Source organism: Hippoglossus hippoglossus, chromosome 19 (genome assembly GCF_009819705.1).
Source record: "Hippoglossus hippoglossus isolate fHipHip1 chromosome 19, fHipHip1.pri, whole genome shotgun sequence".
NCBI lineage: Eukaryota > Metazoa > Chordata > Actinopteri > Pleuronectiformes > Pleuronectidae > Hippoglossus > Hippoglossus hippoglossus.
Window position 1 is genome coordinate 6,680,226 of NC_047169.1, and position 17,088 is coordinate 6,697,313.

Here is a 17,088-nt window from a genome sequence, read left to right on the forward strand (position 1 = left end):
AACCTAGTACATGTGTCGTGAACTGACAAAATTCAGGACACGGCTGAAAACTGTGCAAAAAAGGCAACGTGTTACTTATGGAATGAGTTTATTGGTTCAATCAGGCAGGACAGACTTTGTTCAGTGTAAAGTCTGTTTGATGTTCAGGTGATTCAGCCGTTGTGTGTCCACCCACACATGCAACACAAAAGTGTGGGAGTAACCTTTCAGCATCAGATTTATTGATTGATAAAACACACATAGGGGGCACCTTTTGTTTATCTTGCTGATCATTACTATGCTACAAGACCGTTTCTGCTGTTTCTTAAAAAACGACAACAAAAAAATCATACAAATAAACTTGCATATTTTATCCTTGGCATTTCACTGAAATCTCCCAAAACCAACCATTAATTACTATAATCACAGAGTATGACAATAACTTGTTACATGAGATGCCAAACCAATGTCAAACACTGTAGGTGCAACAATTATCTGTGAAATATGGTTGAGATGATGAAGAAGGGGATTAAGCATTTTGAACCAGGACAGGCCTCGTCATGTATGTTATGAAAAGGACGGATAAAGTATGGAGGGAATTCAGACTAGGAAAAAACACCTTTCTTTTTCATTTAGGCAGCAGGTGACATGTGATCATGAAAGTGCCTCCACAGGCAGTTTACAGGTGAAGAATACAGATTGTTGTAAAGCAGAGGTGATACTGTGTTCAATGTTGGATGGAAAGTTTTCAGTTGCTTTTATTGACAGTGTTTCGAAGAGGAAAAGGAGCCGGACCGGAGATTGCTGTAAGATGTTTTACATCACTAGGAAAAAAACGAATGCTGTAAGTTCAAATAGACAAGGCACAGACGCAGCCTTGTTGCAGCCACGCAGTTTTCTCACAAGGTTTGATCATCTGGTGTACGTAGAGAGAGAGAAGTGCAGTCCTACTGAAATGATGTGTGATCTCCATTTTGTCTGGCAGGTTCAGCTTTGTGAGTTTATAACGGTGCCTCTTTGGACTCAAAGCTGGACTCAGAGTAAATGCTTGGTTTTATCGCTGATGAATTAAATTATTTTTTCTGTGTTTTTTTTCATGCCAAACTAACCTTTCGTCTACTTTTCTTCCTAAACAACGACAGATTTGTCCGGTTTCTCAGCTCAGGCAATCTTGCTTTTGATCCAGTCGACGAACTTGTTCACGTTGGTGTAGACACCAGGCTTGTTCTTCACACCGCAGCCGTGGCCCCAGCTCACCACACCAGTGACGTAGTGTGTGTAATTCTGCTTACACGCCATCGGGCCGCCTGAGTCACCCTGTAGAGTTACAGAGAGTTAGGATTATAATATTTTCTGTAGAAAACATATGACATCCAGCGTCAGATGCCAAAAATCTAACCTAAAAACAAGTATATACATAATATTGTTTGAATTTCATATTTATATATATAAATATATGTATTTAATTCTCATGCCGCACCACTATGAAGATACTCACCTGACAGGCGTCTATGCCTCCCTGCAGAGTCCCTGCACACATCATGCTGTTGTCCAGTAAATCTCCATACACAGGAGGTGTGCTGCATTTCTTGTCAGATATCAGCAAAACACGAGTACGCAACAGCTCTGGGCTGATCGGCCCTGAAAGGTGGAGAGAAAAGCTGAATTTTTATGGAGAAATAAATTGGCTGAGGAATGTGAACAATTTTAACTGGTTAGAAACTGTTGCAGTATTCAATCAATACAAGTGTCAAGGTTTTCCTGAAGAGGAAATGCATTAAAGGCTCTGTGTGTAGGACTTAGTGGAGCAACAATGTGTTTTAAAAATAAAAAGTAGTATTGTGGATGTCGCCAAAACTTTGAAAGCCCTATAGAGCCAGTATTTGGTTTGTCTGACTCCGGGAGGGAAGAGATCCCACTCCCAATGCAGATATAAAGGATTCATTCTGAGGGAACAATCTAACAATGTTTCAGGTGATTAAATACTAATTAAAACATAATTCTTAATATAATATTCAATTTCTGCCAATATATCCCCATAAATCCTCGAGGAATATTTAATTACTGGTTTCAGTTTTTCCCCATCCCGAGATCATACAGTTGTGTCCAGTCGGGAACCTCTGATCTGGTAAACACGCGGTCCTCACAAACCGTGTTTCCTTCGCACAGTAGGGACTGTCCATGACTTTGAGTTGAAGCAGAGCTGCACAGGACATGAGCACAAACGGTAAAGTGACATTAATCATTTGATTTAAAAACTCATCGAAATGGCTTTTCCATAAAACATAATTTTCCAATCCTTAAATCGTCATTATTATTTAAAAAAAGATCATATTGTGACATTCTGGGTGAAATAAAATCAATAGAACTAATGAGTGACTCAAAGGTTTGGATTTAAGTAATGAAATTAAACTACTAGAGATGAATCATGACATCACTAATGGAATATGGTTTATGATCTATCTAGATTAAGAATTGAGTCTATATTTGAATGATGTGACAAACCAATGTCATTATATACTGCATCAGGCCCAATTCTGTAGTCTTCATGTTTAATAGTTTGTATGACCGGGATGACCTGATCCATCTCCTCATCTTTGTTTATGTTCACTCCTCCCATCACCACCTGGTATTCAACGTCTTCACTGGAAAAAAACAAAATTAAAGACAAAATGTTAAAAACAATGACTAAATAAATGAACTTCAAATGGCATACGAACCAAATCCAGAACTTACATACAGTGGGCGGCGGTGAGGACCCAGCAGGACCCGATCAGGGTCCCACCACAATCGTGTCTAAAACTGCCGGTTGAACCATGGCGTCTGACCTGCACAGACACCTGCCAGGGGATGTATCCGGGTTTAACCTCGATGCCCCCAATAATCTTGGTGATTACTCCAGGTATTCCACACTGGGAGAACTGGGCGGAGGCGTTTCGTTCGATTGTTGGTGGAGTGACTGTACCTGCAGGAACCACAGAGGAGTGAAGACAACAGGGACACACACATGTAGAGCCTGTGTGTGAATGAGTGTGTGTGTGAGAGAGAGAGAGAGACAGAGCGATCACCTTCAGGGCAAGTCTTGACATTGCAGTATTCCCACTGCAGTGTACCATTCTGTTTAATAAAACACCAAGGCTTGTCATCTCCGTCCGGGTTCCTGAAACGTAGTGGAAACAAAAAAGCTACGATAAAAGTTTTGTTTATGTATAATCATCTTAAAGGAACACTATGTAACCTTTACTGAGCAACAGCGCCCTCTGCAGCAACACATAATGATGTGACCGTCTGGCTGCTGCATTCCTCACACTGAACTTAAACACACCCGAACGGTGGATATTACCCAGGATCCCCAGCTTCCTGTACAGGACCAGATGTGAAATCCATCAAACTCTGTTCAGAATTCTTCATATTTGAAAAGTTTCCTTGCTGTATATTGGAGATAAATGCTTGTTTTTAATGACTTTTCTTAAGTCTTTTAACCATCATTTGTCCCTTTTCAAAATGTTACATGGAGCAAGAAAAGATGTTCGGGATGAGGAGAAGGAATGAAAGAGGATCTTATTTCCAAGTCAGCAAATCATCAAAGTAATTTTGAAGCTGCTGTTTTAAGGTAAAGAAGTTGCATAGTGTTGCTTCAATATAGTAAATAATAACTTTTTGAGAGGTTAAAGGTTTAAAAGATCTCAATCTAAATTAAACACAAAACTAAATTGTAGGTAAATGATGTGTGCGGTGACCTGCAATGGTTGTTGCGTTCCAGGTCTTCGAACTCTGGGAACGTGCTTAAAGGACGCCCGATGTTCAGCAGGATGAAATTGGAAAACCAGTCCAGACACTCCACCCCGTCCTCCGTGGTACTGACGACTCCACTGTACGTCTCTCCATTCCCAGAGTAACAGTCAGTGGGAGCTGTGGAAAAAGATCAGACAGTGCCGTTTAAAACAAAGTTCATACAAAGCAAAAGAGATGGAAAAAGTCAAATAAGTTCAAAGGATAAGTCTGTATAGAAATGTAAAAGAAAAGAAAGAAAATATAAACTGTGGACGACAAAGTTGTCTTGAGGATTTTTGTGTTCTCAAAAAGCGTCTTCTCTTTAAAGTAAATACCTGCACACAAGAACTTAAACATAGTCCATCCTTTAAAAAGTCTTTTACCAGTTCCGCAGAACCTCCCCGTGAATCCTTCAGGACAAGTGCAGTGGTAGCGTCGTTCCCCTTGGTTGCAGACGCCTCCGTTCTGGCAGGGGTTGGGCTCACAGGGAGATGCTGGCACTGACGCAGACAAGACAAATAATAGTTACAGGAGCAGGGGCGTAGCAAAGAGGTTCAGGGGCAATCATTTATTTGTGTTTGCCTTCTGTCACAGTCATCACTGTTGAGGAATGTTTGACCATCCTCACACATTACTGTATATGCCACTATATATTATGTATATCGTGTATATTACATTATATCTGTACACCATTAAAGGGCCCATATTTTACACCTTTCAGGGATTTAATTTGAGGTATTGATACCCCTAAGATGATATATCAGTGGTTTAAAGTCGGAAAAAAAAACTTCTGCAATGTGTATTTCCATGTCCTCTCTTGGAAAATCCAAGAGAGGACTCTTGGATTTTCCTGAGTGCTTCCTGAGTTCTCCTTTCACCAGCTTCCAGAAAATGTCCATAACAATCACTTCATGTCGCCGGAATAATGTGATAGTAGTGTGTTCTTGACTCTTAGGTAAAAAAAAATACATTCAAAGATTTGGATATTGGTTCTTGCCCTGTATTTATATTATTGGCTGGATGACGAGTTATGCCAGTTTAGGTCTAACTATTCCAAGGATGTACTATAAGTCCATTATTTGAGGATACTCTGAGTTTACTGACGGCATTTGTCAAAAATGAGTTTGAAATATTTTGAATGTAGCAAATGGGGTTAGAATACTCACATGTGTTGCAGTTGGGGCCTTGGTATGGGGGTCTGCAGCTGCACTCGAAAAAAGGGGCTTTATTGAGGTTGATGACGCAGTCACCATGACCACAGGTCACATTGGCACAGATGTTTCTCACTGAAGAGAAAAAGAATTCAGAGGAATCAGTAAGCCACTAATTCATTCATACATGTGTGAGCATTGTACCTAAACTTAAACTGAAACTGAACACTACCACACACACACACACAACTTCATGAAGACAAGCTGGGAAATTCCTACCTCTCTGACACTTCGTGCCGATGTAAGGCTCAGTACAGTGGCATTGATACTCTGTATCTGATGCATTTTGGCACGAGCCGCCATTGAAGCACGGGTTTGGATCACAAACATCTGGAAAGAACAAGAAAACGTCACGTTGCAGATGCAAAGCATCAAATGTCGAATAGTGAGATGGAAACACGGCCCCCTGGGGGGCCACTTACTGGACTCATCCAGGAGCTTGTACAACCAGTCGTTATCATCGAGAGCAACGTCTGGCGAGTCTGTGACTTCGTCTTCATAATATACGTCTGCAAAGAACAGAGAGTCAGGGTACAAGCGTGTAGTGTAGGATGGTGTGATTCAGGATAGAAGAAGAGAAAACATAGAAAGTTTGAAGAATGAGTAAATTTAAATATTTCACATCTCAAGATTTGAAGAAAGTTAGCCACTGAAAATCTGTGAAAATTATCAGCAACAGCAGTTATCAGCTGAGTTTCAATCATCAACTGTTACTAATTTGAGCGTAGATCAGCTGTAGAAAGACGTCTTACATGATGGGTCCATCTGAAATGACAAGATCACATTCAAGTCTTGTTACCAAAAATCTGACTGATTTATTCACAGCCAACAATCTTGGTTGATTTATTCACAGAGACATTGAGAAACTTACGTTCAGGTCATCTCCGTGGACTGGGAGAACACCGAGGATCAAGAGAAAGACCCCTGCAGCCAGCATCTTGCAGAATACACTGTTACTTTCTCCAGGCTTTGACTTTAATCCTCCTTTATATCCTCTCATCGCCCACACTTGTCAATCTTTAGCCAGCTGCATTGATTTCCTCGAAGCAGTTTGTGTGTTTTGGCGCTTGCTTACTTATTCTGCACCATGGACTTAAATACAAACTCAGACTTTCAACTCTTTAAATGCAAATGTTGAATCTTCTCCGTTGATTTCTATTTGTTTTTTGTTTATTGTGTGGATCAGGCCATTAAACACTGACTGGACTCTCCCTTGCTCAACTTGACTATATCCTTCATCCTGATACATTAAAGGATCATGCAAGAGATCCTGTTAACAGGACATTTCTATCAATTAGGTTATATTTGTATTTTATGTAAAGTTTACACTGTACAAAATACCACACTTGCTGAAGGAAGCTGCGTTTTACTCCCAGTGGGCTCATGTTAATAGCACAACACAAACAGAGTCACTCTTAAATATGGAACAAGCCTTCAATCTGTATGTGTAGAGCAGTGATCACCAACCTCTTCGAGCCCAAGAACACTTTTTAATTCCAAACGTAAGCCGAGATCTACCACCCTGATATCTTCCAAGAAACCCACTAAGAAGGGTCATATTTATTAGTTTTTGCAATTTCTGTTAAAGGCTGAATGTACGAGCATTATACACAAAGAAAGGCAGTTGTGCAACTTTATCTATTCAATGCACAATATTCACATTAATGTCAATTCATATTTACAGCATCTGTTCAGTGCACCATATTTATTTTCAGTTCCACAATATGTTCTGCAGAGGAGCTGCTGCAGCACAATGTTGTTACACAGGCTTTGCCTTGATTATGGCCATAAATGTGACTATTTCCTTGTATGGAAGTAGTCCCTTGTACTCCTGCAAATATTTCCCAATAAAAAATACTTTTTAAACAAAAGAGTGGATTCCGTCACCAGAAATGCTGGAGTGCTTTTATTTTGAAACGCATACAGAAAGTGGTTTTAACATTTTAAAACGCATGTTTGTGTACAACACTTCCCGAACCCGTTTCAAAGTAAAAGCACTCCAGCGTTTCACTTTCTGAGTCCATTCATTTGATCTCACGGGGCTTTGATTGTTATCGACAGACCGGACGATGCACGTCTTCATACCGTAGTGTCCTGGTGTTTAGTTTAGTACATACAACGACTTGTTTCGAATGCAATGCAGTAGATAAACCAGCAGCTCCGCCGCCAGTAGCGGACACTCTGCCGTTGCCAGTGAGTCCAGAGAGTTCGGGGAGCGACAGTGAAGACTGTCGAGATCGACTGATAGATCGCTATTTTAGTAAAGTGAAAAGAAATCTGATTGATAAAGGGTTTTTCTTTGGAAACATTTAATCCTGACGAGCATTTCTCTGAACTTAAAAGTGAAAATGATGCAGAGAATATATAGTTCATGACTTCTGCGGATATCATTTTATAACCATAAGCATTTTAATAGTATTCAAACAATATCTTTCAACTCTAAATAAATGTTGGAGTGCCTCGGCTGAACAAGACCAGGTCAAACCTAGTACATGTGTAGTGAACTGACAAAATTCAGGACACGGCTGAAAACTGTGCAAAAAAGGCAACGTGTTACTTATGGAATGAGTTTATTGGTTCAATCAGGCAGGACAGACTTTGTTCAGTGTAAAGTCTGTTTGATGTTCAGCTGATTCAGCCGTTGTGTGTCCACCCACACATGCAACACAAAGGTGTGGGAGTAACATTTCAGCATCAGATTTATTGATTGATAAAACACACACAGCTTTTGTTTATCTTGCTGATCATTACTATGCTACAAGACCGTTGCTGCTGTTTCTTAGAAAACGACAACAAAAAAACCATACAAATAAACTTGCATATTTTATCCTTGGCATTTCACTGAAATCTCCCAAAACCAACCATTAATTACTATAATCACAGAGTATGACAATAACTTGTACTTTGAACTGTCATCCTCCCAGTTTGCAGATTTACCATCACTCCCTCAACTACCTCGGCATCCACCTGCATGCTCCACAGGGGCGTTAACCACATTTGCATTGCCCTCTTTGTAATTATATCTAATGACGTTGGAGCCTTGGGAAAATATTTCAAACTTGTGTTTTCTGACTGAAATGTGACTTTACCACAGTGAGGTATACATGATTTGTGTATTGATGAGGTCCTGGAGGGAGAGTCATTGTTATGGAGTTAGATTCTATCCGTACAGGAGGCAGCAGAGCACGTTTGTCCTTCTCATTGGGAGAGTAAATGATAAGCGATCCAGTCGACGAATCTGCCCACGTTGCTGTAGACACCGGGCTTGTGCTTCTTGCCGCAGCCGTCGCCCCAGCTCACCACGCCGACGACGTGGTGCGTCCCGTTCCGCTCGCACACCAGAGGGCCCCCGGAGTCGCCCTGCAGCGAGACAGACAGGAGCTCTAACACTAGACTTTTGTTTTCCGCCGTTTTAAATCACAACAGTCGTGTCACGTGCACAGACCTGGCAGGAGTCGACTCCTCCGTTCATGTTGCCCGCACAGAACATGCTGTCGTCCAGAGAGTCTCCGTACACGTGGGGGGCTTTACATTTGTCCTGGGAGATCAGGAGAACACGAGCGTCCAGCAGCTGGTTGGTACCGTGCTTCTCTGAAACACATGAGGATGTGACGTTATAAAATTGATGCATTCAGTCACATGATTTTTAAAAAGCATGCAGGACAAGACATTTTCCATATGTTTTTCTTTGTGTCAGTGGTGTAAATCTAAGTTAACAGACTATAATAATAATATTTCTCATATGTTTACCTTCACTTCAGCGTGTTAACGGACAGTTGTAACTTATAGACACTTTTTTCAATCTTCTGGACGTCGAGGCTCTAATTGACTTATATTCTTCGCAGTAATTTGTTGTCTGGCGTTTTGAAAACGAACTCATGACACAGTAATTGAATTAGCACACTTTGAAATGAATAAGTCAAAATATATATTACCCTGTTTCCCGATGTAAATGCGTGATATGGGCAAAGGGGAATTGGATGAAATTCCACGAGCTGCCAAAGGTTCAAAAGATTATTGGTTTAATATCTTAACTCTGCTGTAACTTTCAATTTTTTTATTTGTATTGTTCCTCTTCAAACGACTTATTCTGCACAATCCAGCAGCTTCATGTGAACTCAGGTGTGCTTAAATTCAATCTGGCTGAATACTAATTTACCTATGTGCAAACTCTGACCCCATTAACGGATCACATGCAGCCTATAGGAGATTGCCTGGGTTGAAATGATGCTCACGTGTTTCGGTCACACCCCATCCTGAGATCACACACTCCGTCCCACTGCTGAAGGGCTGGTTTGGCAGACAGGCCGTCTTCACAAAGCGTGTTTCTTTGGCACAGTACGGTGAGTCTGTGACTCTCAGCTGAAGCATGGCTGCACAGGAGACGCACACATGGTTATTGGCATTAAATCTACCAGAGTACAGAATCAGCTGTCATGTGGAATAACAATAACACCTCACCAACATCATTATAAAGAGCAAAGGGGGTCGTCTTGTATCCCTCGTGCATAATGGCCCTCTCCACAGGAATGACCTGATCATATACCTCATCCTTCTCTATGTCCACTCCTCCCAGCACCACCTGCATTTCCACTCCACTTTTACTGGACAAACAAACACAGTTAATTTACCACAGTGTGTACAGCTCTATATCATGTACCAACATATCTCAGATAGTGGAGCTTACATGCAGTGTGCAGCAGTGAGGACCCAGCAGGACTCGAGGAGGATGCCGCCACAGATGTGGCTGAAAGGTCCGGAGGAGCCTCTGGTTCTGGTCTGCAGGGAAACCTGCCATGGATGAGCCCCAGGAAGAGACTTCCTCCCTCCGATGATCCTGGACGAGCGGCCGGACTGAGGCCTTCCACACTGGGAGAACTGGGCCGGAAGGACGCTGGGTTGGACTGGTGTCGGATCTGTTTCATGGATGGTTGGTATGGTAGCTGGAACTGAGAGGGAAAATATAAATGTATCAAATGACAGCGGTTAAAGGAGTGTGTGTGAGTGAGTGAGTGAGTGAGTGAGTGAGTGAGTGAGTGAGTGAGTGTGTGTGTGTGTGTGTGTGTGTGTGTGTGTGTGTGTTTCACCTGCAGAACATTTCCTGACGTTGCAGTGGTTCCACTTCAGTTTGCCATCTTTGTTAATGAAGCACCAGGGCTGATCATCTCCATCAGGGTTCCTTGAAGAAAGAAAGATTTCAATACAGGGATTAAACAAGCTCCACTATATTTCAAATGAACTCTTTCAAAGTAACAGAATTTGGCAATAAGGGACGGCACGGTGGTGCAGTGGTCGGCACTGTTGCCTCACAGCAAGACAGTGATGTGTTAGAACCCCAGTCCGGCCAGGGGTCTTTCTGGATGGACGGACGGAAAGGTGGAAGAATGGATGGATGGATGGATGAATGGATGGATGGAGGGACGGACGGATGGAAGGATGGTAAGACAGGTGGATGGATGGATGGACGAGTGGATGGATGGATGGATGGATGGACGGTTGGAGGGATGGATGGATCGATGGATGGATGGAAAGGTGGACGGAAGGACAGGTGGATGGACGGATGGACGGATGGACGGAAAGGTGGACGGACAGACAGGTGGATGGATGGATGTAGGAGTGGATGGATGGACGGATGGACAGGTGGATGGATGGTTGGATGGATGGATGGATGGATGGAAAGGTGGACGGACAGACAGGTGGATGGATGGATCAACGGACGGACGAATGGAGGATGATGGATGAACCAAACAAAATCTTGCACCCTATTAACTGGGAAGTCATTTAAATCAATGCATTTCAAATGCTGATAACTTATTCTGTAAAGCATTTACAAAGATTTCTTAATATGTATAGAGCAGCTCCTGATTTCACAGTAACCCAACATGAGTGGAGTTACTGTGCATGCATTCAGTTCATGGGGATCCTGCTGAACCAGATACCTGATGCCCACACTATGACTTTATGAAAAAAAAAAAAAAAGAAGTGTGTTTACTGAACCAAAGTGCATCAGTAAACAGAAAGTTTGGTCTGGGCCCAAACAAGCAGCAGTGTGCAGTGTTGACACAGGACGACCCCTCACCTGCAGTAGTTGTGTGGCCCGATTCCATCAAAGCCTGCGTACTCCCCCCCGCTCTGCACGATGAAGTAGGAGTTCCAGTCCAGACACTCCTCCCCCTCCGCAGTCACACTCACCATGCCGCGGTAAAACTCTCCGTCCTCTTGGTAACAGTCACTTGGACCTGGAGGCACAGAGGGACACTGACTTTGAATCGCTCTGCACCGGTAAACTCTGGGTTCTTATACAGAGGATGAAGGAGTTGGGTTTTAAGTGGGGTTTTCTATGGTAGGACAGTGAGGGAATTATATTTACCCACGTCGCAGAATCGGCCAGTGTATCCGTTAGGACAGAAACACTGGAAGGAAGAACGTTTGGGGCCCTTCATGCAGGAGCCTCCGTTCTGACAGGGACTGGGTCTGCAGGGAGCAGCTGTGAACACAGATCAATGTCTCCAACAAGCTTATTGCAACAAATATTGATGCAGTCAGAGATCGCTACTATCAGAATATTCAGTAGAACTGTTTAAAACGGACCCTTCTTGCAGCTGGGTGGTTGGAATGGAGGTTTGCACTTGCACTCGAAGAAGGGAGCAGTGGTCGTGACGACGCAGCTGCCGTGGCCACATTTCACATTCCTGCAAACGTCTTTGACTTAAAAGAAACACAAGGAACATTCATTTAATTCAGGTTTTATTCATTTTAAACTAAAGTCATCAGAATCAGGCTAAATTCAAAGGCCAAATTTAAAGAACATCCGGCCTTTGTTTATTAGAGCCACAACGTGTTTTATCCTGCTCACAGTGTTATTTACCACTAGGGGTTAATGCCAATGTGTGAATTTTTTAAATCCTCCTCATACAGCAATATGCCTGGTCTAAAGTAAAAGTTGATAAAACAAACATTGACACATATCGTTTTACTCTTTTTGTGCAAAATTAAAATCCTCCAGACGACATTATGCTCCTGTTTTTAACAAAATCTCAGAATTTGCCTGAAGTTGGCCATAAATTAACGAAATGTCATAAATCTCTGAATACTCTGACCTGAAAGTGTCCTAGATGAGCCGGGGATCGAACCACCGACTTATCTATCTCAGAGCCCAGAAAGACAACAATGAAAGTTCTGCTACACAAATTCTTGTTCAAATTTGGCAAATTTGTGAAGGTAATAGAACTTTTTTATTTAACAGGTTTATAAATTGTGTTTTTTGTCAATATGAAATCTTAATTTGAATTAAGTACAGTGGTCCAGTAAATACACAACAAACAGAATTACTTTCCATCACCTTAGCCAATAAAGAATAAGGACCTATAATGACAGACAGTCCGATACCTTTCTGACACTTCTTCCCTGTGTAGGGTTCAGGGCACGAACACGTGAAGCCCCCGATAGCCGGGCGTTCACAGGCGCCTCCGTTCCGACACGGGTTTGGATCACACTCGTCTGAATGGAGACAGAATTACACGTTAATGCGTGAAGGCCTCGTGTGTGGTTCCACCGATCAATAGTGCGATTCAGCTAAATCAATCAGGAGCAAAGGGCGCTTGACTGATTGTATCTGCATGGGGGGGGGGGGGGGGGGGGGGGGTTGTTGATCAATACGTCTTAAGACAAACTCAAACCCTCGCTGTTGCTGTTTGAAATTTACCTGAGATATCCAGGAGGTCGTACAACCAGTCATCACCTGTCAAATCGAGATCTCCTGCTGGACTCTCAGTGGCATAATCGTAGTAATATCCATAATCTGTGAGAAAAAGGAGAGATGTTTAAACGTTTAACACAGTCAAAGCCTTGTTTTACTACAACTTGAGTAAAATTGACAGGGTTTTTATTACCAGTGTCGTCTGTCTCGGAGATCACCTACAAATAAATCAAACATTTATCAGTGACCTCTCAACCTGACCCCTTCTTAAATCTTAGTAAACGCTCAGGTCTCACGCCACCGTCATACTTACGAAGAGTTCCTGTCCAAATGCAGCGAGCGCCCACAGCGAAGTTATTAAGCAGACTGTGTTGATGTGGAGCGCAGCCATGATGGGACCAGAGTGAGTCTCTGTGGTTCGTAGACCTTTAATAAAACCCCTCAAACATGAAGACCCTGACACTCTCCTCCCACCTGTAAATCATTTCTCCCTGCATTGATTTGACAGAAGTTACATGTCACTCACTGCTTTGTCTTCTACTACCTGTGACCTTTGTGTCCGCTGAGGTCGTCGAAAAAAGTAACGTCCGTAGCTCTGATTAACTGTGGGAAAGTATCCCGGTGAAAAATGAAATAAATCTGTTCATGCAACTTTACACTGTTGTCAGGTTGACGTGCCTTACAAGCTGGTTTTCCAGAAGTTCTCTATCTGTTTTCAGGTTGTTCTTTTGCAAACATGACCCAGTGACCCAGTATCTCAACATGCACCAGATTTGTCTCCTCTCAACCTTTAAAGGATTTTAGATAATGGATAGGAATATGCAACATCACACTCAATATAAACATCTTATTTTATTAAAATATGCATATTTTCCAAATGGAACCTGCAAACGGATTTTTAAAAAATGTGTCTTCTTTGCAACTTCACAAACGATGACCGTACTCTTCTCTTCTCGGCACTGTGCGATGAGGTCGCCCTCTGTGGTAGAAAACTGGAGATTAGTGAAACATTGATTAGCAAAGAAAAACAAGCGAAGAAAAAACTTCTCCCAGACGTCGTCAGTATTTGTCAGCTGAGCTGTTTTTTTTTTTATTCAAACAGTGATCACTTTACAGTGGGTGCAATATCATATTTTCACTGTACAGCCCTATGTAGAATATAACGGGGAGCATGTGGAGAAATCTCTCTCCCTGGTCGTTAACCTCCTCTAACAGGTAAAAACAGGGTCATCACCTGTTTACAGTGTCAACCGGGTTTAACGTTTTGAAAAAAGCCGGAGGGGAAAACTATTACGAAACTAGTATTTCGTAAGCATCAACTTCGTCCTTGGTCTTGATTCAAATTGTCCAAATGATCATTTCATACAACACTCCACAGACACTTCAAACTGGCAACCAGTGGATAATCATCATTAAGTGCCTCGGCTTTGTTGAACAGTAATGAACCGCATGAAGAAGAAAAGTCTTTAACAGAGTCCAGGTCAGTCTGTGTGCATATCACTTCATTGTTTGTTCACAAGAAGCAGCCTGAACCCAAAACCTTCATATTTCCATTGCAAATCTCCCAATACGCTAACGAAAAAGTCTGCTCGCTCACACATACAATTCATTGTCATCAGCTGCAGAGGATATGGCAAAAAAACAAAATCTGGTGCAATTCACAGGTTTTTTTCCACTGGAATGAGATGGGGCAGGTTCCAGTAAATTAAAAAAACATTCTATATAAATATTAGGCATATAATGCTAACTTTCAGGAACAGAGTCAGCAGCAAGTCAGTCCTTCTCACTATCAAACTCCATGACAACAGATCGAAAATAAACCAAATGCTTGTTCGTCGCTTTTTGTTCAGTCTGCTCTCAGAGTGGCTCCAAGTGCTGTCTCAATTATCGTCAACGCGATAACAACCTCTTTGTTCATGTGTATTCGGATTTGCGGATGTAGTTGGAAGGCACGTAGCCTCGTCGGCCTCCCGCCTCCCCCAGCCACCACTCGCCGTTGCCGTTCAAGTCCTTGAACTCCAGGATCCGCAGCCTCTGATTGGCCGAGATGGTCAGTTCGTTGGCACAACGGGCGCTGAACGAGTAGATGGCGTAGTAAATCTGGGAATAAAAAGGAAAAACAATGTCATCCTTAGTTTTTTTTATGTCTTACCATAAACACACCATACATCTCAGGAGTCTCGGTCTCACCTGGTGACCGTCTATTTCGCCCTCATCCTCTGGTTCCTCTGGTTCCTCTGGTTCCGGCTCCGGCTCGATGTACTCGTCTCTGGAGTAGCCCGACTTCTTCTGGCCACCACTGTCTCCGTTTCGCCACTGGGATTTGTCTGTGTGTCCGTGTCGCTGTGAGTGATTGTTTCTGTGCGAAGTAGAGGAGTCTGTCTCCGAGAGGTCCGACGTCTCCTTGTGGCTGCTCGAACTCGCGTTACCCGCATCGTACGAGTCTCTGTGGTTGCCCCGGTACGAAGGCTCCGCGGCTCTGTGACTCGAGGAGTTCCGGTGCGTTTGGTCTGAAAACTCCCTTCGGTTTGAGGGATTTCGGGGGGAGGAGTTTATGGAGTTGCTCAGACTGGCCGAGTCGGGGTTGGGTGCGTCCCTGGGGTGACTCCTGCGGGATGAGGCCGAGTCCAGCGACGGGTGTGGCGACGACTGGCTCTGGGGCTGCGATGTGGAAAAGCTGACGGTGGCCGCTTCCTGGTTAAAGGTCAGCGTGCTGTTGCTGTTCTGGCGGGAGAAGACGGGGGAGGAGCCGCCGTAGCCCGACTCATTGGACGACTGGCTCTCGATAGAGACGTCTGATTGGCTTCTACGTGGGTTGTAAGGTTTGAGGAAGGAGCTGTACACAAAACCCTTGGTGACTGCAAAACAAGGAATCAAATATTACTGCACCATTATCCCAACAATGTGTGGCTGATCGGATAAATACATTTAAAATCAGGCCTTATATTACCAACCTCCATTATCTATGAGCCAGCGGTTGTTGCTTCCCATGGGGTCCTGCTGCTTGATCACACCTATAAGATCTCCCTCCAGTACGGACACATCCAGATCCTGGGCAGCATTAAAGTTTCTCTCAGCCTGGAACAGTTTCTCAGGGCCGTAGCGCACCAGAAGTCCTGCTCGGTGCTCCTCGGTCTGCATGATGTGGTTTGGCTGAAAAGCGACAAGGACAAGACTCATGTTAGCGGTGAAACTCCTGCATCATCTGCTCAAGTACGAGACGGGAGCGGAGCCGAACTCACAGGTCCCTGCAGTTGCTTTTTCGAGGTCTGCTTCTCCATCGTCTTCTTCTCGTAGGGCTTTTTCGCGGGGGCGGCGGCCGGAGGCAGGTTCTGTGGGCAGAAGCTGAAGCGCTGCAGAAGCTGGAGAACTCGGCTGTACTCATCTTGGAACTGTGCGATGAGGTTGCCCTCCGTGCCCACCTTGTTAGAAAACTGCAGATTTGGCGTCAGGAGAACGGTCGTTAAGAGGAGAAAGAGAATGCGAGAGTGCAGCTGCAGTGGGAATTGAATTGTGAATTTTTAAACATGTATATAGTCCTCAAAGAGAGAAAAATGTTAGATCAAAGGGGCTTTTATGCTCAGTGTTAGATTTGTGCTCGTCTTTGGAAACCGACAAAAGGGAGCGGAGCCACTGGGGCCGAAGAGTTACTACAGAGAAACTACAGGTTTGATGTTACACGAGAAAACAGTTTGTGAGCAGTGACAGTTTGAAACGGACATCTCTCTTTTCATACGTTAGAGAAAGTATAAATGAGCCTTTAGAAAGTCACACTCACGATCTGTAGAATGGGCTTTAACTCTCCCAGCGTCGTCTTCATGAAGTCCTTCTGGGCCTGAGCGAATGCCCTCACGCAGCCCGTGAACAGCTCCTCTGCGGCGATGTGGAACTTGGGCAGCTCGTCGAGAAGCTGGGCGTTGAGCGCCTCGTAGTTGTTGCGCGCCACCTGCAGCTCCTCCTGGACGCGGCGCTCCTTGAGGCGGTCGGCGCGCTCCTTGCAGTTGTCGTAATCCAGCAGCTTGTCAAAGCGCTTCTGGATGAGCTTGTGCGGCCCGGTGAACATGAGGAGCAGCTGGGTGAGCGGGTTGATGACTAAGGCCTCGGTGCGCGCCTTCTACTCGGGAGAGGATGGGAGGAAGACAGATAATGTGATGCAATCAGAGGTCGTTCCCAATGCACTCTTACAGAAACTAGGTGGCGATTAACAGACGACTTACAAACTGCGTGAACTGTTTGTCGCTGATGCAGCGGTGAGCCCTCTGGAAGCGCTCAGGGTCCAGCGCATTGCGTTCTGTGTAGATGTCACAGAAACTGATGGCAGCCAACACCTTCACAGACGCAGATTCCTGAAGAGACAAACTCTCACAGTTACAATCTCAAAATACTACATTTCAAAATATGTACAAGTACAGTAACTGGAATATA

The 17,088-nt window shown here is 43.7% G+C and overlaps 3 protein-coding genes across 7 annotated transcripts in view; all 3 read right to left on the reverse strand.

Annotated features, from left to right (window-relative positions):
* Positions 1 to 887: 887 nt before the first annotated feature.
* On the reverse strand, positions 888 to 5,899 carry LOC117752569 (hyaluronan-binding protein 2-like). Its single transcript, XM_034570016.1, has 13 exons — positions 5,832 to 5,899; positions 5,717 to 5,729; positions 5,387 to 5,473; positions 5,184 to 5,294; positions 4,920 to 5,039; positions 4,137 to 4,253; positions 3,720 to 3,891; positions 3,048 to 3,139; positions 2,716 to 2,944; positions 2,485 to 2,624; positions 2,045 to 2,182; positions 1,478 to 1,620; positions 888 to 1,296 (listed from the first exon to the last, which is right to left on the reverse strand). Exons 2-13 carry the CDS (start codon positions 5,727 to 5,729, stop codon positions 1,141 to 1,143), a joined length of 1,518 nt encoding a protein of 505 aa, XP_034425907.1. The 5' UTR covers positions 5,832 to 5,899; the 3' UTR covers positions 888 to 1,140.
* Positions 5,900 to 7,774: 1,875 nt separating this feature from the next.
* On the reverse strand, positions 7,775 to 13,241 carry LOC117752568 (hyaluronan-binding protein 2-like). Its single transcript, XM_034570014.1, has 13 exons — positions 12,977 to 13,241; positions 12,857 to 12,881; positions 12,670 to 12,765; positions 12,354 to 12,464; positions 11,556 to 11,672; positions 11,335 to 11,451; positions 11,044 to 11,203; positions 10,052 to 10,143; positions 9,652 to 9,913; positions 9,426 to 9,568; positions 9,200 to 9,337; positions 8,410 to 8,555; positions 7,775 to 8,324 (listed from the first exon to the last, which is right to left on the reverse strand). The coding sequence occupies exons 1-13, from the start codon at positions 13,052 to 13,054 to the stop codon at positions 8,163 to 8,165; spliced, it is 1,647 nt and encodes a 548-aa protein (XP_034425905.1). The 5' UTR covers positions 13,055 to 13,241; the 3' UTR covers positions 7,775 to 8,162.
* A 483-nt stretch (positions 13,242 to 13,724) lies between these two features.
* Positions 13,725 to 17,088, reverse strand: part of dnmbp (dynamin binding protein) — a 39,668-nt gene continuing 36,304 nt past the window's right edge. For all 5 annotated transcript variants that reach the window (XM_034570133.1, XM_034570134.1, XM_034570132.1 and 2 more), the window contains 6 exons: positions 16,881 to 17,009; positions 16,442 to 16,777; positions 15,906 to 16,097; positions 15,618 to 15,816; positions 14,854 to 15,521; positions 13,725 to 14,763 (listed from right to left, as the gene is read on the reverse strand). In XM_034570133.1, coding sequence (XP_034426024.1) covers positions 14,578 to 14,763; positions 14,854 to 15,521; positions 15,618 to 15,816; positions 15,906 to 16,097; positions 16,442 to 16,777; positions 16,881 to 17,009 — 1,710 coding nt within the window. In that variant the 3' untranslated portion in view covers positions 13,725 to 14,577. The remainder of the gene's footprint in view (positions 14,764 to 14,853; positions 15,522 to 15,617; positions 15,817 to 15,905; positions 16,098 to 16,441; positions 16,778 to 16,880; positions 17,010 to 17,088) is intronic.

Bases quoted from the DNA above. Each gene is read 5' to 3' on its own strand.
- LOC117752568 (XM_034570014.1), bottom strand. From the start codon at position 13,054: ATGGCTGCGCTCCACATCAACACAGTCTGCTTAATAACTTCGCTGTGG. The intron at 9,914-10,051 runs GTGAAACACACA...TTTCCCTCTCAG, and splicing joins CGTCAGGAAATGTTCTGCAG to TTCCAGCTACCATACCAACC. The intron at 8,556-9,199 runs GTGAGCATCATT...CATGTGTTTCAG, and splicing joins ATGGGGTGTGACCGAAACAC to AGAAGCACGGTACCAACCAG.
- LOC117752569 (XM_034570016.1), bottom strand. The intron at 4,254-4,919 runs GTGAGTATTCTA...TGTCTGCGTCAG, and splicing joins AGGCCCCAACTGCAACACAT to TGCCAGCATCTCCCTGTGAG. The intron at 2,625-2,715 runs GTAAGTTCTGGA...GTTTTTTTCCAG, and splicing joins CTCACCGCCGCCCACTGTAT to TGAAGACGTTGAATACCAGG.